Source organism: Rhamphochromis longiceps, linkage group LG5 (assembly GCF_057381845.1).
Source record: "Rhamphochromis longiceps isolate RC_006_pf linkage group LG5, R_longiceps_female_GT1.1, whole genome shotgun sequence".
NCBI lineage: Eukaryota > Metazoa > Chordata > Actinopteri > Cichliformes > Cichlidae > Rhamphochromis > Rhamphochromis longiceps.
The window spans coordinates 12,736,636-12,759,565 of NC_140561.1; the positions used below are offsets into that span (position 1 = coordinate 12,736,636).

At 40.7% G+C, this 22,930-nt stretch overlaps 1 protein-coding gene and 1 non-coding gene across 3 annotated transcripts; one reads left to right on the plus strand and one right to left on the minus strand.

Annotated features, from left to right (window-relative positions):
* Positions 1-1,589: 1,589 nt before the first annotated feature.
* prkcdb (protein kinase C, delta b) lies at positions 1,590-21,524 on the minus strand. 2 transcript variants are annotated; one of them, XM_085405912.1, is made up of 17 exons: positions 21,368-21,524; positions 12,400-12,530; positions 11,935-12,210; positions 7,987-8,155; positions 7,214-7,245; positions 6,963-7,048; positions 6,436-6,565; positions 6,209-6,309; positions 6,025-6,109; positions 5,379-5,503; positions 4,425-4,598; positions 3,756-3,847; positions 3,562-3,624; positions 3,261-3,399; positions 2,858-3,046; positions 2,635-2,763; positions 1,590-2,476 (listed from the first exon to the last, which is right to left on the minus strand). In XM_085405912.1, exons 2-17 carry the CDS (start codon positions 12,506-12,508, stop codon positions 2,318-2,320), a joined length of 2,058 nt encoding a protein of 685 aa, XP_085262038.1. In that variant the 5' UTR covers positions 12,509-12,530; positions 21,368-21,524; the 3' UTR covers positions 1,590-2,317. The 2 variants fall into 2 exon arrangements, with proteins under 2 accessions (XP_085262038.1, XP_085262039.1); XM_085405913.1 differs by lacking the exons at positions 11,935-12,210; positions 12,400-12,530; positions 21,368-21,524 and adding an exon at positions 8,236-8,371.
* Positions 9,624-9,695, plus strand: trnae-cuc (transfer RNA glutamic acid (anticodon CUC)). Its single transcript has one exon. It is a non-coding gene; the product is annotated as a tRNA-Glu (tRNA).
* Positions 21,525-22,930: the final 1,406 nt, after the last annotated feature.

Sequence of the window (22,930 nt, forward strand, 5' to 3'; positions counted from 1 at the left end):
TCTTTGCTGTCAGGGTACTCAAGCTGCGCAAGGATGCCAAGCCGTTTATTTTTTTTGTGGGGTTTTTTTGGGGTTCTTTTTTTGTTGGGGGGGAGAGGGCGGGAGAAACTGCTGGAAATATGCGCTGACACTGAGTGCGGCGCACAAAGTCTACCTATTTTGTGCAAGAAAGGCGCTTTCCTTATGAAACAAGTGTACACCTCGTTTCGATAAACCCGTCTTCAGCTCTTCAAGCCTCACCCGGTATCTAAAACACATTTTGCCGCTCACTTGGAACATATAAAGGCAACTGCCTCATATAATCCCCCACAATAGGCAGCCTTACGGATGCCTACAAATATTTTTAAAAGCGTATATTTTTTTTCTTTTTCAGGTGGAAACAATACAGTAAATGTTGGCCACAGAAAGGCGATCGGATCTTGCACAAACAGTCGAAACAATCGCAGAGCCGTGAATAAATTTAAGTGACAGGGACTGGGGGAGGGGGGCACGCATTTATTTCCAAAATTTATCTGGTGATTTTTATTCCAGTGTGGAGCTGCCTTGCACTAAAAGCTTTCGACTAGACGAGAAGGAATTTGGGTTTCCCCAAATAAATCTGCTGCTGAATGAGAAAGTATTAGTTAACCGTGCCGCATTTTTCAATTTATCTTTTTGATCGTGTTATTTTTAATTTGTCATTTGGGTTGGGTCGTTTTTTCTTTTTTAAAATGGCCTGCAACTTTAACGCTGCATTAGGCTTAAGGCTGTTTGCATAGAGAGGCAAATCTCCGAACAAGTTGAACACGTTTGCCTCCCAGTGCAGCTTTCAGTTTCCTGTCTCTTGTTTGCTATTTGTCCACAGTCTGCACTAAGACTTAAAACACCGAAATGCGTCGGGGCGGGGTGGGGGACAGAGGACGAGGACAGGTCATAAAAAGGCGAGCGCGCTGCATGAACGTTTCCTCGCCTTTTTTTTTTCACCCTTCTAAGCTGCAATAAAAACACCTGATCGCTAGGTGGCGGTAAATTACCACAGGTCTTTTCCTAACATAATGCCAGTAGTACAGAGGTGCACGTGAACCAAGTAAACGTTTTCTTAACCTGTATCAATAATAACTGGGATGCAAAATTGATTTAAAGCAGAAGAAAGGGCATGACTTCTCAGGAGTTTACAGTATATTTATTCAGAATCAAATGTAAAAGATGAGAGTAAAAAATAAGTCCACCCATAACTTACAGAAAGCTCATAGTAACATACATTTTAATCTTCCATATACAGCAATATTATTTCCATGTTAAAATTCCTGCATTCAAGTAATATAAGACATATTAAAGATCTGTCCTTACAGTGACACCCCCCCCCCTAAAAGCACATCCTTCAGCACATACAGGCATGGTGCCAAACGGCTGCTGCAAGTCTTTCATGAAATCTTTTGCAAGCCCAAAGAAAAACATAATGCTATGTGTGGAACAAGTGTTTGCACTGTGCTTGAGTCTGAGGTAAAGAATGAATTTTAACACCAGTGTTGGATAAATAACACAAGAAAAGTGGGTATCATGGGCATTTTTTTAAAGTGAATGTGACACTGTGGGTAATGCATGTCTAGTTTCTAAACAAGAGTGCAGTCTATGAGGGAAAATGTCAATTCTAGCATTTAAAAACAAAACAAAACAAAACAAAAAACAACTTTATTTCAGCTAGACTTAAATTCACGGCACCTTTACCTGGACCAGCTGAGAATTCGTACACCAACAGTTAATGTTACTGGCTACAGAGGCACCATTTACATACAAAAATACCTGCACGCACCCACAGGCTCTTATGCATGCACCACACACACTCTGTCTTTCAAACAAACACAAACACGGCTTGACTAAGCAATGCTAGGTGTATTAATTTCTATGACTAAACAAAGATGCTGCATTTCTGTCTGTGAATAAAAATTTATGATACAGTACACTAAATGATACTTACAGATTCAAAGTGTGATCATGTGGAAAAGGGAAAGAAAAGTGCCCAAAGATTGAATATATTCTACTATACACACCTGTCCCCAGACTGATAATGGTAACACTGGTTTCTGATGAAACTCCCTTAATTTCCAGACACTATTTTATACACCTGTACAAGTTTGATAGCTGAGATATTATTACACTTAGCTTCCAACAACATCTTGGTTTTATTTGATCTTTTCCTCTTTTGGGGAACTGAAAAAACAAAACAAAAGAAAACTTCATTGTCAAGCTCAGGCCCTCCACCACACGAAGACAAAGGGAATTGGGTAAGAAGCCTGCTGGAAGTGATGAGCCATCTGAGGATGCCATTTTTACTTTCTTATTTGGTTATTATGGGTTCCAGTTTGGGGTTGATGAAGGAAAAGCCAGCGAAAGCTGCCTGGTCCATAGAATCAATGAGGTTTTTATCAGCATGGGAGAGACGCGGCTTCTCATTCAGGAACTCACGATCAAAGTTGCTGTGGTCACTGGGGGATTTCTGTTGGTGGGAGGTTAGGCATTTAGTCAGGTTAAAGTAAAAAAGAAAAAATAAGATGAGGTATCTGATATCCTAGAGGCAAGCAATTATATTTAATGACAGCTCTAATTAATAGCTGTGAACTAATGTTAATTAAAACCAAAATTTTAGGCCCATACCACTTTAGGCTTGAAAGGAGGCTCCACTTGTCTCCTCTCCAGTGCTGTCCAGTTAATGTTTTTGAAGAATGGGTGTCCTCGGATGTCCCCCACAACACCCAATCTGCGAGTGGGATCTCGCTCAAACAACTGAAATAATAACAGAACACAATAGATCTCATTATGTAACTATAATTCCACAATACGCATGTTTGCCTAATAATTTATTCATTTATATTTTTACCAGGTCAAGCAGGCTCTTGGACTCCTTGGAGATCCACCGAGGGTAGTGAGGAATGTCCGACCTGATGGATTCAAAGAGCTCGTCCTCATCGTCACCTTGGAAAGGCGACTGACCAATTAGCATCTCATACACCAGGACACCAAAAGACCACCAGTCCACTGAGAATGTGTACTTCTGTCCACACAGGATCTGAGATAAGAGACAAATTGATCAGAAGCATAGAAGAAGAATGAGGAAATGTGATGTCTGGAGTGTTCTGTTCTTGTTACATAGTATTACAAAGAGACTGCAAACAAACGATTCAGGTTGCCACCTGAATGACATACAGATTGTGGCTTTTATAAAAAGGTGAAAGATTTTGATGGAAAAGTAAGGTATTGAACCCTTAGCCGGGCAAACCAACCTCCGGTGCGATATAATCTGGTGTCCCACAGAATGTGCTCGCTTTGACATCTCCAAAGACATTCTCTTTGCACATGCCAAAGTCTGCTATCTTTATGTGTCCGTCCTTGTCCAGCATCACATTGTCCAGCTTCAGGTCTCTGTAAACAGATATAGGATGATATTTAAACAATGTAGGACTGTCACAGTAAATTCAGTTTGAAGCCATGTAATCTAAAACGAAATTTCAGTTTACTCTGCTGCAGTAGCAGACTGAATGCAGAGAATGCAGGAAGTAGTACAGAGAGCCTGTGGGATTTTACCTGTAGATAATTCCCTTTGAGTGGAGGAATTGCAGTCCCACTATAATCTCAGCAGCATAGAATCTAAAAGTTGAGGAAATAACAGTTTTAGTACGATTTAAGACCCAATGACGCTGAAAATGATAACTCATACAACACTTGTAGCTTTTTTTCTTTTCTTCCTTTTTTAAAACACTCTATCCCCATGTACTCACGTAGCTCTGTTGAGATCAAATCGTCCCTTGTCTTGGATGTGAAACATCAAGTCACCTCCATTCAAGTACTCCATTACAAAGAAGAGGTGCTCCTGTGCAAATAATACATTATTGTAAGTTAACCAGCAGACGTAAAGGGGATATGGAGAGCGGGGTAAGTTGCTCACACTAATCCATTTTCTCGGTACGCAGAGAGTCCACACTAATCTGACAATTAAGAAGTTCCAAAAACCTTAAAAGAGTTTTATATTAACACAGGGTCATTAAGTCTTGAAAGGCAGAAAAAGTAACTTTTAAAAATAATTATATCGATGCCAAGGCTCGCTGCCTGACTGGCTCTCATCAGTTATTACTTACTTACTACTATTGCATGGCACTAAATTTAATATAGATAATGACTTACAGGCATTACAGGTGTTGTTTTCTATGCCCGTAGCTGTTGTGCAGATAAATTCAATATTTTACCACTGCTGTGTGTTCCTTTGAACTGAAACGCTGTTAAAACAGTGTTTATTTTAAAACAAACTGAAAGAATTGAATTGTTGAGGATGCAGCCTTTAATGACAGCTTGGAACTGTGACTCTTATTGCTGCAGCCTGGAAGACTCCCCATCAGAGAACATGTTCTATGAACTTTACTAGCAGAGGTGTTTAGCATGTGTGCACTTACTTTTGACTGGAATGTGGCATAGAGATGAGTGAGAAAAGGGTTGTTCCAGGCGAGGGAAAGGACTCTTTTCTCCACCATGGTGCACTCCACATCGTCATCCATGAGAACGACGTCCTTCTTCAGGACCTTCACAGCAAAGTACAGGCTCTGTCCCTTCAGCTCTGCAAGCAACACCTGGGGTGTCAGAACCACATTACTGTCAGTAACATCATCAGGTTAATCAAACCTGCTTCATAACTAGAGTATAACAAAACAAACTGAGCTATGTTTTTGCATTTCTGTGTAGATGTTTCACTTCAATGCAGAGCCCACAATGCCCACACTGGGACTGGATATAAATAAATTTGCCTTCTCCTTTTCTTGTAAATCATTCTGTGTGTTAAATGATGTCTGGCATCTGTGGTGACAGATGAACAACTTGTTATTGCGCTTGAAAGCAGTCAAATGCTCCCATTGCAGAGTGAAGGAAGTCATTTCAGAAGCAGCGGGGGGTTGTACAGATCTTATAAGCTAGACTAAAGATCAAAAGTGGGGTAAACTACATCTGCCATGTAAATCAAAATGTGCTTTAGTTATAGACTTAAATTAACAAAAAAAAAAATTAGCACATGAGATTTTTTTCCCTTCAGAGGTTTCTTCCTGTCAGAGGTTCCCTTCATCTGAATTTAAACATCTTCACTTTTCCTTAGTAATGTTACTTTTAATGGTTTTGTCTTCTAAAACATGTGAATTTTTACTTTGTATACAGTTTTTTCAAAATATTTTACTCCCATTACCAACATAATAGTTCATGGTTAGCATCAGCAAAAATTCCCATGTGGACAATTGAAGGACTACTTTGAGTTTATTTTCTTAAGCAAACATTCTTTTCACATGCAAGTCTGAGTAACATTATGGTGCCTTACAGTCCATGATAAAGACTTAAAGATTTAAAGACAGCAACATGGAGCATACCTTGCCAAAGCTGCCTTTTCCCAGAACCTTGTGGAATATTAGCTGGTTGAGGGAGAGGCGTGCCTGGGAAACTGTAGTTGGGGCTGGGGCGGGGCTAGGGCTAGGGCCCTTCCCATTGCCACCTGCTGTAAAATTTGCAAACTTTAAGTAAATGAGTATGCAAACCTGTAAACAAACATGCACGCAAACTGAAACAGCAAAAAGGTCATTTTAAGGTTGATAATAAAGACATAATTAATAAGGAAAGAATGATGTTGGGAATGACTGTTTCAACACTGCATTTTTAAATATGCCCAGCATTCAGATAATGACATTATTATATTTGCAAGCAATTGCTTTGATCCAAAACCTACAGTTTCAGATTTGCTTTACACCGTGTTTTCTTACTCTTGTTTCTTAATTATGTTATTTAGAGGGTGTATTGTTAATATGGCCATCTCAGACACAGCAGCTTCTCCCACCTGCTGTTCAAACTTTCTGTTTGCAAAAGTTTGCTTAAACAGCATCTGGCCTTAAAATCAGAGGAGGTAAAACTGCATGCCGCAGACAAAGCATCACTCAGGTCTAGTAATAGGTCCCCTAAAGCTGATACACCATTTTAGAAAAACTTTGTATTACAGTCAGTGCTACAATGAAAGCTTCTCACCACTAGGGTCCACTGTTGCATTTCTGACATCTTGGTAGATTCCAATATCTGGTGCAGGGGAGTCATCAGATTTCTTCACAGATTTCTATGGAGAAAAAAAGAAGTTTGGCAACAGATTCTTTCATATTTTTAATTAGTTTTTCTTAGCTTTTTAATACAATGTTCACCCAATGACTGTGCAAACCTGGGAGACTTGAGACAAAGCCTCTGCTAGTAGTTTCTGGTTGATTCCACAAAGATTGCCCACTTTGCTTGTGCAGCCACTATGTACGTTCATGCCACAGTCTGGTCAGTGGAGTCAACAATGGAACGGCCCAAGCAAAGGAAAAGATTCAGAGAGAAAATATATTAATAAAAACGAAAATAAAAAAAAACAACAAAACAAACAAAGAAACAACACACCAGACTTACCTTCACATTTAAGGCCCTGCTTGTACAGACCCCACAGTAGACTTCCACAGTGGTCACAGAAGGTGGGGCTCTTGTAGTTGTAAGTTTTAAAGCGATGTGGCATGTCAATATTGAAACGTTCTTTCTGGAACTACAGACACATAGAAGAGCATTAAACCCAGAGAATGCTGGTACCTGATGATTAAAACACGCAAGATTATATGTTTCGCCTGTCTAAGCTAAAGTCACACAGAACTTCTACAGACAATAAGCAATCACACGTTTCAACTGATTTGAACACTGAATCCAATACTGATGATGTTTGTAGGTTTGGGTGGATGTGTTTGGCTCAGTATTCATTTGAGTCAAAGATATGTGGTCGTGTAAAGACAAACAAAAAAAAGTACAGTGTTAAAATGACTGTTTAGTTGACATAATAGTGTATCACTGATATATTACTACAAGATAAAATACAAAATCATCCTCAATTCCATGATAAAAAGAAACCAGCAGAGTGACTGTACTCGTCCATACACAACTTCGCTCACCATAGTCTCACGACTGTTGGTCGCTGTTCTAGTGCACTTGCCAATGATTTTGTCGCTGCACTTCCTGTGGATTGCTGCATTGCATTCTGTGTGAAATAAATAAATCGATAAATATTGTGTTAACTGTGAGACTGAAATATTAGCAGTCCATTCACTTGCAACTTTGATGGTTCCCCTTTTCCTGGAGGTGAAAGGTGTTTATGTGTAAGTCTGACAGCACATGAATTGGTAACAGTCAAAGAAACACTCACGTTTGCATTTGTATCCTTGCTTGTTGAGCCCCCTGCATGGGGAAAAAGGGAGAAGGTAAATGGCTGAGCTATATCCAATTTAGAGAATATATTATAATATTCTCTGCTAATACTGTAAAAGAGTAATATACACGGGATGATTTTAATTGTAGGACTGCTGATGATAGTGATATACTTTAGATCGTGTGGAGATAACTAGATTCTCCTCCCATCTTAGGTCATAAGATTGAAACTATGGGTGTAAAAATACCAGCGTCAGACAACAGACTCAATAAACTTCAGACTTCCTCCTCCCTGTTTTACAAGATATAGATAATACTGAAGTTTGAGTACAAGGAGGAGTTTGGTTCACAGATTAGTGCTGCTGACACTGATATAACAGCCTTGTGGGATTTCCCTAGGAGGTGACTCATTCTCACAATAGCACTCTTACAGGTTTTTCCCCCCTTAATTCCCTTAAACTGCTCCATTAAGCAAAACAAAATAACCAATCTTTTAAGAAAGACATTTGAAAGTATGGACTACTTGTACCAGTGAAATAAAACACGCATGCACGCACACACACACAAAGCAAAGCAGAAAAGCAAGCAAACAGACAGGCAAACTAGCTGCCTCTGGATTAGTCACGTTCAAACAAAGTGGAAGGAAAAACATTCATAGCCTCACTCTGAGACTCTACTGAGATTTAAAAAAAAAATACACCAGTGAAAAACTAAGATTTAATAATAATAGTGGCAGCTGCCATCTAACAAAGAGGGACTTTTGCATCTCACCAGAGAAAGTCTCTACAGACAGAGCAGAAGGTGGGCTGGTGGAAGAAGGTGGACGTGAACTCATGGTTCTTGATGACAAGAATCTTGGGCTGCTTGACTGCGCCCCTCCTCCTGTTCAGGGTCATCAACCCGTCTTCAGTAGGAGCCTTCAGGGTCGGCCTAGCAGCCACTGTGGGGAGAGATAGAGTTAACAATCAAATAATTGCATGTCCATTAAATTTTAGAAACATAATTTCTGTCAAACGTTACCTAAATTCAAACAGTTTGGCTGATAAACCTTGAATGTTGCCGCTGTGTATTTTATCACTGTCAACTGTAACAGAAAACTATTTGTTAAGAATACCTTATGAGCTAAGGAAAGGGGAGACATGAGCTACTGCCACTGCTGAATGGAGGCTAAACACTGCAAAATGCCTCCCTGGATTAGCTGCTCTAACTGATGCAAATCAAATGGGTGGGGGTCAAAAGTCAATCAGAGAAGACAGCGAAAGAGGCGTGAGAGTGGTAAACAAAGACATAACAGAAACTATGGAAGAGACAAGGGGGGTATGTGGGTGGATGGGAGGTGGCATTTTGGGACAATTCAAAAAAAGAAGCCGCCTTAAAGACAACAGAACAGACGGGGGGAAAGTGGGAAGAGTGATGAGGTGAGGGACAAACTTTTTTCTTATCTGCCAGTCTACTGACAGATGTTTGTTTGGACAGCACTTTGGTAAGTTGAGCCAAGAAAGTGGGAGCGAGTGAGAGGAAAAGAGAATGACAGAGGGGGCAGATACTGCTGATGACTGTTCACACGTGCCTAAAAATACTCCGGGCTGCTTTTCAGGAAACTTACAGAGGGTGTTGGAAGGAGACAAGATGCAGAGTATGGAGTTTTCATGACCCAGTAACAGCAAACCCAGACTGTGCCACTCCCACACTGAAACTCTCATTACACAGAACGCAGTTTGGAAATACCACGAAATGTTTGTTGTGTTAACAGTGACTATGCGGGCTGGCCTTGCCATCCGGACCAACTTGGTACCCTAAATGCAGCATGAAGCCAGCTAATGCTCTGCTATTATTAATATTATTATTATTATTAAGAATGTACTTTAATGGGCTTCACAGACTGACAATGCTGCAGTGTTTTTTCATTTTAATTTAGGCCACAGACATCAACAAAAACAATTAATACAGTGTAGGTGTTTGTTTACCCCAGTTCTTAGTAAACTCACTAGTGCGGTGTATTAAGAAAAACAAACATTTACAGTCCTTGTCAGAAATAGTTGAACTGCAGCCCAAGCCACAGGCTAAATTTGTAATGACACCAGAGGATTAGTTTTATTCTGCAATGGTTTCATGGCACACCTAGTCAGCTGACCAGACCAGTGTGAGGTGTGAAACCAGCATGCAGATTAATCATCAACAGCCTGAGGCAGACAGATTATTTCAAGGCACTTTAGAAGCGTGGCTGCTCCACAAACCTCATAAACACATGTAATCTGTGGCTGGTTGTAGAAAAATAAGGAAAAATGAAGCCTTTCTACCAGTAGAGGGTGATGTATAGCAAACAGAGTAGACAGATGGGAAAATGGTGGTGAGGGACGTGGGTGACTGTTGCCGGAAAAGATCTCAACTTTCACTGAGCACACATCTCCCTGGTGGTCTAGTGGTTAGGATTCGGCGCTCTCACCGCCGCGGCCCGGGTTCGATTCCCGGTCAGGGAAAACTCTTTTCATATATTGTCACTACTCGCGCGTTTCAGTCAAGTCTCAGGTTATAAATTAAATCTGTCCAAGAGCAAACTTTATCTATTAAATGAAGACGCGTTTCCAATAGATTTGTCGGGTTTCCCCTTTAAAGTGGTCAAAGAGCAGTTCGCCTACCTGGGTATTACAATTACAAGAAAGTATAAACAACTTCTCAAAGCCACCTTTTTTACGCTATTGAAGAATGTCAAACAAAGCCTTCAACAGTGGTCGCCCCTGAACACAACTCTGGTCGGACGAATTAATTCAATTAAAATGAATATCCTTCCTAAATTCTTATACTTATTTCAATCTTCACCAGTCTTCATCCCCAAGTCTTTCCTTACAACTCTAGATTCTATAATCTCCTCTTATATTTGGAAGGGTAAATGACGTCGAGTAGCTAAGGTGCATTTACAGAAACCTAAGATTGAAGGTGGCACTCCCCAACTTCCGCTTTTACTATTGGGCTGCCAATATTCGATCTCTGACCTACTGGTTACAGTCTGGGGAGGGTGTGGGCCCCACCAGCTGGCTGGCACTGGAATCAGACTCAACTCATGGTATTTGTCTTGCCTCCTTCCTGGGTTCTTCTCTTCCTTTATTCATTGACAACTTTGGATCTAATCAGATAATTCGGCAATAATAATATTAATATTAATAATAATTTTTCACTTCAAAGCCCCATCCTTTCAAACCACCTATTCTTCCCCCCAACTTTGGACAACTTGTTCCAGGTTTGGTTTAGAGCAGGTATTATTTGCTTTAAAGATCTCTTTATACACAATAAACTAGCATCATTTGACCAGCTGTCAAAAAAATACAGTCTTCCCAAAACGCACTTTTTTTAGATACTTACAACTGAGACATTTTTTGCAATCCCACCTCTTCAATTTTCCAGAAGCTTCAGCTGCTAACTTACTGGACAAGCTCCTTAATTTGCAACTATCAGGCAAAGCTGTAATGTCTTTATAATAAACTGTGCAGTGTAACACCAGCTCCCGTTGTGGGCCTCAAGTCCACATGGGAGAAGCAGTTAAACATATCTATGTCACATGACGTCTGGGACTCAGTCCTTTCTCTGGTAAACTCTACATCACTCTGCACCCGTCGTTCCCTGTTACAATTCCACATGTTTTGGACCTGCCCTGGCCTAGCAAAATCTTTGGGAGGAGGTTTCCTGCACTTTGAACAAGGCTACCGGCCTGAAACTAGCTCTCAACCCCCTACTTGCTCTCTTTGGTACAGCGGGAGAGGATGATAAGTATATTCCCAGAGCAAAGCGTAGGGTGCTGTCTTTTGGTTCCCTCCTGGCTAGGAGTGCCATTTTGATGAGGTGGAAGGCTGCTGCCCCGCCCTCCCATGTTCAGTGGCTTGCTGATCTCATGTCATGTCTCAGTCTGGAAAAGATCCACTGCTCCATCCAGAACCAAAAGGGCACATATGATAAAATTTGGGGTGTCTTTCTGGAAAACTTCTCTAAACTTCAACTTAAGGATGTTCCAGCTGAGTAACGGATTTGCTGATCTGATCTGATGTTTGTCTGTGTTAACGGGAACGTGAAGCTCAGCGATATCGTAGCTAACTTCTGTGTGGTTCTTATGGAAAGGGTTAGTTAATATCATAATCCCTCCCGGGTTGTGGCTTTTATTTTGTTGGGGGATTTTCTTGTTTTTGTTTTCTCTCTTTTTGTTTTTCTTCTGGGTTTCTGCTTGTTTGGTAAATAATAGGAGAGGAAAACAATGTTCCAACATGAGAAGTTCTGTTTTGTATTCATTCATTTTAAACAGTTTGTGTTTTCCGTCTTCTTTTTTTCCTTTGTAAACTATATCCAGAAATACTCAATAAAAATATTTTGAATTAAAAACTGTTTTCTACAACCTGTAATATATATTTTTTAAATGTAAACCTACTTCAAGTAACAGACACTTTGATCAAGTTGGATCCATTTCCAGCCATTTCACATTAGACAACAGCATGTAGAACTCTATGTGCTTTATAATCATGCCTGAAATGGGCTGGACTCAACTGGCGTAAAGGCGATGTCACATGTTTCCATGCACCAATATCACTATCTGAATCTGAAGGTGACACCTGTTTGGTCACATGTTTATGTTTCCACAAATCCACTGATAATGATCAAAAGACCTTGCATGTTTTCTCTCCCCCAAGAAGAATAGAAAACTAGTGATTGTAAACTAAACTTGAATCACATTACCTGCATCACCATCCTCCAAAAAAAACTGCACAGCCATCTGAATCTTCCCAGAAGGCTGCAGGTCCACCCAGAACTCAGCACGTCCGCTGCCTCTAGACTTGGATTTGCAGCGCTCTGCCAGCACAGACACGCCCATTGTGGCCTTGGCCAATGGCTCCTCATTACTCTGCATAAGAACAACTTCTAGGACACGCCCCTCCTTGATATGAGCATCAAAATTGGACTTCCAGGGGGGGTACATGGTGGGCTTCCTCTGAACCAGGGTCTTCCCTCTCTCTGTAAAAGAACAATGACATCATCATCATCATCATCGCTGCATTAAGGAGTGGTTATAGCTCAAAGATGTTTGTTGAGAATCAGTTTCCTTGTGGACTTTTGAGGGCAGTAGATAGTGACAGTCAAACTGATGTTGTAAGGTCTCTTTGTCAACTGTTGCACTTCTTGCACAAGCACAACTGTACATACCTGTGTCGATAGACTCTTTTATCCTGATGGCACAGATGGGAGCATCAGAAAGAGGAGACAGCGCGCCCACATCGTAATTACTGAGGGTGATACGCAGGAAGGGTGGCATGGTGACCACTCACCAAAGGCTCCTGGGGGCGAAAAAAAAAGACTGTGATTTAAGCCACTCTGTCTAGACTTTCTAGAGAGAGATCTTTGTCTCTTGCTCTCACACACACTCACACATTGCTCAAGTTCTGTGCGTAAAACAAGAAGGAAGAGGGTAACAGCGGCTAGCAGCATCCTGCAGAGGAAGTAGTGGTTTTCTACTTCACACATAAGTTTGGAAACTACCTGCCAGTAACGAGGGAAGAAGGAACAGAATGTCAATCCTAAACTGTACTCTAGAGAGGCAGACAGCGAGAGAACATTTTTCAAAACAAATATATAATTTCAACCCTTTTGTGAATTCTTTTCAGCAGATGTTACCATCTGTTGCTCTGACCATTCTTTAAAAGGCTCCATAACTGTCAACACCAACAACAGCCCTGCTATTTGTGAGCGGACAAATCTGGAGCGCTTTTAATGTTTTATTGGGGGGGCTTGTGTTTATCCAGCATGTTAGCGCTACTGGCTGAAATTCTGGGGCCTGTAGGTAAGTGGCATAGCAAAATGTTCAAACAAATGCATGTCTCCTTTTTCAGTAATCTCATCTCTTCTGTCTAATACTTCTATCTAGTGTAGTCTAATAAAATGAATGCTTCCATCTAAATTTTACATTTCCTAAGTCCCTAAAACTGTTGTTGTAACAAGACAAGTCATCTACTTATTAAAACTCCATTTCTTGTGCTAAACCATTCTTCGGATGTTGTGTCATAGTGGAAGAGTAATTCCTCACTTCATTTTCTGTACATGAGATTCACAGAAATGACATGCCGCCTTTGTGCGTCTACATTATCGGTCACTCATAAGAAGACAAGGTTTGTTCGTGTTCACGTTCCTTTCACTTTGCTGAATGAAACATGCTCTGAGGTGCCAATTGAAGAACCTGGTATGTGTTTTTAATGTATGTATAAGCATGCTGCTCAGCCTGCTAAAAGGTAGACTAGATGCTATTTTGAGCTCAGGCTGGAAGTAAGATCACATCTTGTGCTCGCTGGGGTGACACTCAGAATTTCAGAGAGAGAAAGCAGGAGAGTTTTTTTTAACTATAATAAAGGGATGTGTAGTGTCTGGGAGGCAGTGATGTCCTACACAGACAGGCCTTGTGATTTGGAGGTCAAGGCTTGAAATCCAAAACAAACAGTCTGGGTGAGGAAATGAATAACTAACTGTGATGTCTCAGAAATCGTCTCCAATGTGCTCTTTCATTGCCAACTTCTTCAACAGACAGAAATTATTCAGTAACCAGCACATATATGCCCCTTTCACAGCCTCGGGCACCTTAAATGTTTATATAGTTATGAAATAATACCATAGGGCAGACGATGAACTGAAGATTGCTAAACAAATGACTGTTTCTGACTGCGGTCAAGACTGCTCTTAAACAAGAGGAGAGCATTTGAAAGTTCCTATACATGTACTCACACAGGCAGGCATACAGGAATAGGAAGAAAAACACATAAACACTTACTGGGAATATATACTTTTCCAGTTTTATCAGGACTTTACACACACTTTTTCCAATGTACACATGCACAGACATTATGTGCAAAAGAAGGCCTTGTTTCCCCAGAGAAAGTGGAAAAAGTGAGCATATGCAACTGGGGAAGGGGTGGGTAGGGGAAAAGAGCAAGAGAGAGAAAGAGGAAGAAAGAAAACAAAACAGACAACACACTGACAGACATGCCACTGGACATGAGGGGGAAACCAGAGTCGCCCTCACTAGACTGACTCATACAATAGAATCAAACTCCAGTGAAACAGATACTGTACATACATCTGTCAGTGTGCGTCTTTGAAGAGATACAAAGTTACTCTTAAATAAGTCTTTAGTACTTTTGGAGAGCCAGAAGATGTAAGGCTGGGCTGCATACCTGTACTGTCTCTCTTAACTTCAAAATGCTCTTCAGAACTAATTAGAAGGATCACCAGTATGAGGAAAACAAGAGAACAAAAAGATGCTGGTAACTAGGGCTTTAGCTGCCACTTGGCTTGGGAATTGGGAAGGATTTCTCTTCCAATAATCACACACGGTGATTCATGTCAAAGTCAGTGTTTAATAGGAACAAATACAGAAACAGCAAACCCTGTAATACGCACAACAGCAAAAAACACACATTTCGGTATTAAACAGTACAAGAAAACCAGTGGCACAATAGCCCTTACTTGAAATGACATAAAACAAATATTCTATTTTTGTGCACTGAGTTAACGTGACATAGTCCTGGAGAGGGACGTGCGTGACTGCCTACAAAAGCTAGGCCATCATTTAGTTCATGCTCAGCGACGCACCACGGACAAGTCAAATGTTTGGCATGAAGTGAATTTGTGGAGATGGCGAAGAAATGATCAAGCCGGTCTAGCAGGCTGGGGAGTAACCTTTAATTGTGCAGGTCGGAACAAAGACGGGTAATTTGAGAAATAAACAAAAGTTGGACAACATACAAGAATCAGAAATATGGTCTAAGATATTACTGGCATTGCTTTAAATCCTTGTTCCCTCTTGCTACATAATTACAAGGAAGATTTGTTTGTTTAAAAAAAAAACAAACAAAAAACAAACAGCATGTGATGTTGTCCACATAAGGTTAGCAGTTTAGAACTTGTAGACTAATATAAACTGTCTCTCAATATTAGAATATTTTAGCAGGCTCGAAAAGCCAGCCAACTAATTTTTTAAATGGGAAGAGAGTTTAATTTAGTCAAGTTAGTGACCTGATCTTAGCCCAGTTGGCTCCATCCCCTCGGACAAAGCATGAGCATGCTGGACGAATAAAAGGCAATTAGAGCCTCTAGCATCAATAAGGGTCTGTTGATATCTAAAGGTTGTAGACTTCAGACAATCACTGACTGCAAGAAGCCAAAGGCACTTCATTTGGTAGTCGATAAAAATTCTCTTGAGATGTTAATTTAAAGACCATTTTAATTGTTGCCACAGACACAGTTTAATTTTAAAGTCTCTGTGCAAATGCTAGAAAATTGGAACTCTCGAGATACTTTGAGTGCACTTTATGCCCATATTTTATATATACATATATACAGTATGGGAATGGGATGATCCCAAAACAGCTGTGTAAGTTTTTATGTTTTACTTTAGAAGACTTTCCACACTTACGGTACTTTTGAATTTCAAATGGGTGAAAAATGGGCAGGTGTAACTAACATAAATAAACATGACTCAGCTGAAGCGATCCAAAAATAACCCTGTAAGCCGGCATGGCTACGGTAAAGACCCTGAAGTACATCACTTAAATGGAATGTAACCATTGTTAATGCTGACATTACATCACCTTATCGCCACTGACACATCACAATGTCCACAAAACAAAAGATCTGCGCAGATTTAAATACACCAGTATTCTCTGCTTACATACTGAGGGCTTTTTTATTTCCACAGAAGATGTTTGAACATGTCACAGGCGGAAAAGCACAGGTGGAGAACTAGAATTACTGGCTCTTGGTTGTACGACGCTGCCAACAAGTCAATTTGCAGCTGACATCTACATCTGCACAGACTTATACAGAAAACAGGGATCTGGAACAATTTGTTTTAAGTGCTTTTATGCTCAGCCAAGAAAACAAATCTGTGAGGACATATCTTAGACGTGGGAGTAGACAACAGTTAAAGGAGAAGAAGTGAACTGAAGAATAACATTTTAACCCAGCAGCACAGTATCCTATGTACAGCGCAATATTTCGATCATGATTTCTTGAGTTTGAGCTCAGAAAAGAAAAAGAAAAAAGAAGAAGACCACATCTCCTGTGAGATCACGATGACAATGACCTCTGACCTCCAGGTTCTAATCAGTTCATCACGGAAAACAACGAGATTTTAGGCATATGTTAAGAAACTTCCTCAATACATTCCAGATTTACATCATGTTAACGAGACTGGGAAGGATGGGAGATAACCCGTGACCTTGACCTTTGACCGAAAATTATTTCATTCTTCAGTTTCCTTCGTGCTGCTTTGGTTTCATGGTTCTGCACTGTGCAGGCCTGCTCACTGTCACTGTTTACTGAGACTAATGTAGAGTTGAGTCATCATTAACAACCACTGACAGCTGAGATACAAGATTGATGTGTAAGAAATGCTGAAAATGCATCTGCAGTATATTCAGTATGCCTTTGAGTTTCATACGTCATGCGTTTGCTTACTTAAAAATAAAAACTAAACTAAAATGTGGCTGTTTCTCGCAGACACTTTGTCTGCCTTTGTGCCAAAAGATGACCCAGAGTAATGAAAACTAGTCTAACAGGATTCTATATACAAACCAGTGAAGAGTGTGGATGCAGGCAACAGAAATGGAAATGATCAGTCAGCCAGTGCATCTCAAAAGAATCCCAACATTAATGAAGATAACTCAAACAGCTGACAGGTAATATCACTAAAACCACAGTGAGAGGACGTCAGGTTTAGTTGCTGGTTCTATTTCAGGGCAGATGATGCTTACATGAAGTAGATTTGGCATGTTCCGATACTGCATGCAACATATTCAGTTAGAATTATTGGGAAATTGACCACAGCGTTAAAAAAAAAAAAAATGAAATGGAAGAAAATCTGCCCTGTGAGAAACTTTGGTTCTTGTGTCCTTATTACTTCAATGCACAACATGCACTGAAAGAGAAAAGAGAGGGGGATGCAAGACTGAATGGGAATGCAATCTGCACACATGCACTGCAGACCTGAACTTCTCTAGGCATTACCCAGCAAAGCTGTATGGTTGAACACTAATGTCCTAAGCAGCCAGGCGAGACATTAAATATCCTAAACCAAATGGCATATGTCCAGTCGTGAGAATGTGGCTGATGTGAACGATCTCCTGTTGTGTTTATTCATTATCATTTACACTCAATGCGTGACCCGATTCCTAACATTTTCCAGAGATCATGTATGAATAAGACTACGGACAGACCCAGAACAGTCTTGCTAATGGAGTTGGTCGAGCCAGTGAGAGCTGAACAAACACAAATTATTATGAGCCGCTAACTTCATAGTCAGAGTCAGTCCTAGAGCAAATAACCTGGTGTGTGCATATGTGTGTGGCTGTGTATGTAAACATCCATTATTAATCACAAAATGGCACTTAATGCTGGCTGAAAGAGAAAGAGAAAAAACCCTCTCCACACTGGAAGTCAAACTGTGATCATGGAAAAGTGCTGTTCCTAGCTCCTACACCACATTTGATTTAAGAGCAGGAAACTTTGAACTGCTCAGCAAAAACTAATTCCTATTTTCTGTTTAAATTACAACCCGTCAGACGTTTAAAGTCAAATTGTAGATCCAGCTCTGCATCCTGCATGCACAAAGAAAACCATGCAGCATTTTCTGTGGATAAACTGAGTAAACTTTCAGGAGAGTCAGACAGGGATTGCTGACTTTTGGTCATTCATTATGATGGCAGTATTGACAGCTTACTGTCCACGTACAAATTTAGCAACTAGTTACAAATGAATGCCACGGTACATCAAAACAACGGTATGCCAAAAAACTAGGCAGGACTAGTAGCGCAAAGTTTCAAAATCTGCAGCTGAGGAAAGGTGAGTGGTTGATACAAATATAAAGGGACAGGCAGAACCAAAACCAAGACCTTCCTTGGTGGAGGTAATAACATTACATGACATAGGTAAACCTCTGAACCTAATCAATTGCTTGATTTCCTTTCTCAACCTCAGTTTTGACAGAAAACTTCATCAATTCCACATACCTCACTTAAATCCGCAAGTCTTTCATTGAGGCACGGTGGTGTGCATTATTACCGCATTACCTTCTGGAAAGCACACAAGTGTGCTCGCATAAGCACATACTAATAACCTTGAACAAAGGGGCCTTTAATGAATTTCAGCAGAGTGTGGCTTGAAGAAAAATCAAAGCCTTCCTTTCTTTCACTAACCTGGGTTAATAGCTAACACCCCTTTCCCAAACACTGTCTCTCTCTCTCACACACACAGGTAATACTAACAGAGAAGTTATACTGCGATGTTAAATTCTGCCCGACTTTCCCCTCTATCACGAACTCATAAGACACACATGCACCACCAATATGGTTAAATTAGGACAGGGGAGAAAAGTGAGAAAGATTTGGAGAGATGAACTGATGTTACCGCTGCAAGGTCAGAGACACAAATCGCTTCAGTGAAGCACCCATGCCTCTGATCATTCTGGATCTGGGAACTGCGTCAATCAAACCAGTACAAGCTGGTATTAAATGCTTGAGGAACAGTACACTTGAACTTGAAATTTTAGTGCAACTGTTAAATGGGAGGGGGGCTTTTTGTTATTTAAGAGGAACACTGAGCTCTTTGGCACAGTTTCAAACCTGCTACCACAGCGAGGACAGAATCCTGCCCCTGTCTGCATACGTGTGCGAGAGTCCTCTCTCCACATGCATTAAAAGCGGTGTCCATTTCTGCCCCTCTCACAGTTTACAAAACCTTAGTTAAGTTGAGCAAAATAGCATCAGAGCAAGGGGAGCCAAGCAGGATTGTGATGTGTGTGTGAGAGACAAGAGGGACAAGGCCAAGGGCAAGTAATGAGCCAAACTATCATCACCCACAGATGAATTAGCAAAATTTGAGCCCAATGCCCGCGATTCTTGCTCTTTCATTGTTTACTTGTGTGGGGGGGAAAAAAACTGCATGTGTCCTATTACAAAGGTCCACATCATATGTGAGTGTGATGGGACACACTAATCAGAACACACTTTCCAAGTGTGCCATATTATTTAAATTGGAGAAATAAAGAATAATGATTTGTCTTTAGTATTTCTCTAGTTAATTCTCAAACATAGCTGGGTTGGTAATTAAAAGGTTTAAGCTGTTTAAATGTAACCAGCTCTTAGGTACTGTCTTTAAACAATGTTTTAGTTATTCATACACAATGAATACGCCCTGCACATTGTAAGGCTTACGTGAATCTGTAATGTTTGTGAGTTTCGTGCAATTGGCGGGATCAGTGCTGTTCCTCACTGAGCAGATGTCCCAACCGCGTCCTCCAAGCAGCTCATGATGCCACAAGCCAATATTGACAAACCAGTAACTGCAGGCAGATGCAGTCAGATAATGTTACCTGCAGCCTCCGCAACACAAGAGGCTTGTTTTGCAGTGAGTGACACAAGACTTTTGCAAGCAATGGATGGAATATTTCAACATGGGATAATGGGTTTAGTGCTGCCGGTCAGATAAGAAGTTGTGTTAACCATTTCCTACTGAGAAGGCCGAGTTTTTACAGCCGCAGGAACGAAGGGTAATCCTCACACAGACACATCCCCACAAACCAAAGTGAGCCATCATATGTACTCTGGGTTGTGCTGTCATGTCAAAGCCACATGTGATTCTGGCAACAAGAAAGAAGTTACATTACCGCAGGATGACTAACAGCAATGACAGCCGCCTAACGTGAGGGAGGACCTTTGATATTTCGAGCTGGTGGACTTTAGCCTCAGCTGAACAATACAATCCGGTGTTGCGCCAAAAAGTGATTGTCTGCCAAAAACTGATTTCCAGTCTTTCTGTGTATTTTTTAATGTGTAATATCTTTACGTATGTTCGTAAATAGACTTCGGTGAACAGGGTTTACAAAGGGGTTATATAGAGAATTTAAAAATTATCCGTTTTTCAAGTATCTTCACAACTCTGTGTTATTGTACTTACATTATAACCAATCCGGTCCTTTATCCCCACTTAAAATATTTTTACAGAACTATTGTAATATTTTCTGACATTTCTGCTGTCTTCTTGGCCAACTTACTCTTACAAAATACATTTTAATGTTAATGAGATTGTTTTTAACTGCAAAAATAAAGATTATATAAAAGTCACTGCCAAAAACTGATTGTGGCTTCTACCTTGTTACACGAATGTTGTTTGTGGCTCAAGATGACTTTATGTCATCCATAAGGGATGCATTTGGCATATGTTTCACATAGTATAGCCCAACAAGTTACTTATAGCAGTTTAAATACGAGCAATCACTTTTTGGCACAACACCGGCTTCGGTACAAGTGAAACCGCTTCGGCAGACGGCTGCTGTTTGTAGTGACGGTGAGACTGTCAGCACTCTGTCCAGCCACACCAAAAACCTGCGATTTAATGGAAATCTACTAAACACTCACCCAGTACTGTACCGCTTATGTCACTATGATAGCTGCAGAACTCAGTTTTATGACGTTTAAAATAATAATTAACAGCACTTGCATATAAACAGTGGTAACAATAACTATGAAAATATGGCGTTTATGACACTTTTACACACACGAATTAGGCCTATACTAAAGATCACGCGTGTACCCCATTTAAACCGTCCCTTTAGCTTCTGCGGCAGGTGGATTTGATATAACGAGAAAACGCCCTGTCCCTGATTTTCACTATTATACGGGTTAACTTTTGTGCCAAATTGTAGTAGTTACTCGCAGGACCTATAAGCTTGTTTCCCCGGTTATTACCTAGCTCATTGATTCAAGCTCTTGCCACAGTACGCGAACCTGCAGCAACGATACATGGCTTAAAGTTTCCCGGTCTAAGTGACAAAAACACGATAAAACACACAGAGAGGCTTTCTGCGACAGCAGCATTCCTCTTTCTAGAAACCACACAGCCCTAACCATCAGTTTACGGCTAAACAATCGAGGTTTGTAGTCACCAAGTGAGACTAAACACCAGCCAGAGTCGTGCCAAGGCAAACGCTGGGGACTCCTGACTCCCACTACACTGCAAGCGAGGAAGGACTGTTGTCTCGGTGTTGTCAAATACCGAGCTCAAGCTTCTTCTTCTTCTTCTTTTTAACGCAATTAAGTTTTTGTTGCTTTATAAAAAAAATGCGACTTACCTCGTTAGCCTGACTCTAAGTTTCTTTTTTAAGTTTTTTTCTTTTCCCGGAGCTTCGACTTTAAACGGTTGAGTGGTTTTAAGGAAGTGTTCAAGTCCGCTGCTGTTACTCGAGGCTCTCCCTCTCTGTCTGTCTGCCAGCTTTTGTGTGTCGCGGCTCCTAGCGGTGCGCGCGGCGACTGCGTGACGTCAAACAGGTGCATTCCCGGAGACACGAGCACGAGCGACTCTGTGATTGCCACAAACCCATTTAGGCGTGTTCACATATTCATTTACAAACCGAGCGCGGTTGCTTTGCAAAACTGGACCGGCAACATTTAAAATCTGACCTCCCTCACGGGGAAACCAGCTTTTCTCAGCGCCTGAGTCTTCCCATAATTCGCTTTGTATTTAACGACACCTTGACCTGAACCTGACGCACGGTATCGATAAAAGCGGAAAGGCAAACACGGAAGCAAGGGAGCTTTTGAACAGGTGCTGATTAAACCTCTTTATGTGAAAAATATGAATTTGGTAGATCAAGGGAACCGGATATTAGGGCACTGTGGGCTCTCAGTACTCAGGTCAAGTCAAACAGCCATGCGTTTCCACATCAGGTCTTCCCACAGCACCTCCACGATCCCATTTCTCTCTCGGCCTACACAAAGCCTGTTGATCCACGTGGTGTTGAGTCATTAGCCCCACCTACCAAAACTGCATTGCTATAAGAGAGAATGGGTTGGTAAATTCAGTAAGTCTCCAAAAGGGCTATTTATAGCCACGACAATAGGTATAGCAGTGTCATGCTGGTATACCTACTGTTGAATGACAGATTACTGAGAAGACCAAACAGCTATTCAGCACTCAATCCTTATGAAAAACATGTCAGTTAAAAAAGAGATGAGGGATATTATGATTTTTTTAAGGGGCGAGGGGGTGGGCAGGACACCACATTATAATATGGTTGGTTTTAAATCACTCTATTATAAACTTATAGGATATGTTATGTAGCTTAGAGTGATTTAAATTCAACTGTGTGATAGGATTTTAATATCAAAGAAAGTTTTATCACGCTGGTCATCAGTCAAAACAGACACTCAAATCTCTTATAAAAGAAAAAGAACTTCTTCAGATTGTGACAGGAAAAGACGACTTCTTTCCACTACTCTTACTTCCTGGAAAACTGTTTATATTCACCAATGACCTCATGCTGCACCAGTGCTGTAATAAAAAGAAAGAAAGAAAAAAAATCTCCCAACAAAACTATTATGGACTTTTGATCAGTCATTCCTACCTGCCGTTCCAATTACGTTAACCTGCCTCTTAGTCATAATAGTGAATATGTACTTAAGTCACACCTCCCTCTGTTTTGTAACAGCCAGAATTCAGGTTTAACAGGAACTACATCAAAATGGGGAAGCAAGATTTTCTTCTTGACATGAACAAGCAATAATTAAAAAACAATGTCACCATCACCACCCTCAGAGAGAGGCAATGTAGGTCAGGGTGCTGCACGGTTTTCTGATATATTACAAGTCAAGTGATGTTTGTGAAGGTCTGCCCAGTACACTGGAAAAGGTGAAAA

Bases quoted from the DNA above. Each gene is read 5' to 3' on its own strand.
- prkcdb (XM_085405912.1), bottom strand. From the start codon at position 12,508: ATGCCACCCTTCCTGCGTATCACCCTCAGTAATTACGATGTGGGCGCG. The intron at 6,310-6,435 runs GTAAGTCTGGTG...TCCACTGACCAG, and splicing joins GCAGGGCCTTAAATGTGAAG to ACTGTGGCATGAACGTACAT. The intron at 2,764-2,857 runs GTAAAAATATAA...TTATTATTTCAG, and splicing joins CCAAGAGCCTGCTTGACCTG to TTGTTTGAGCGAGATCCCAC.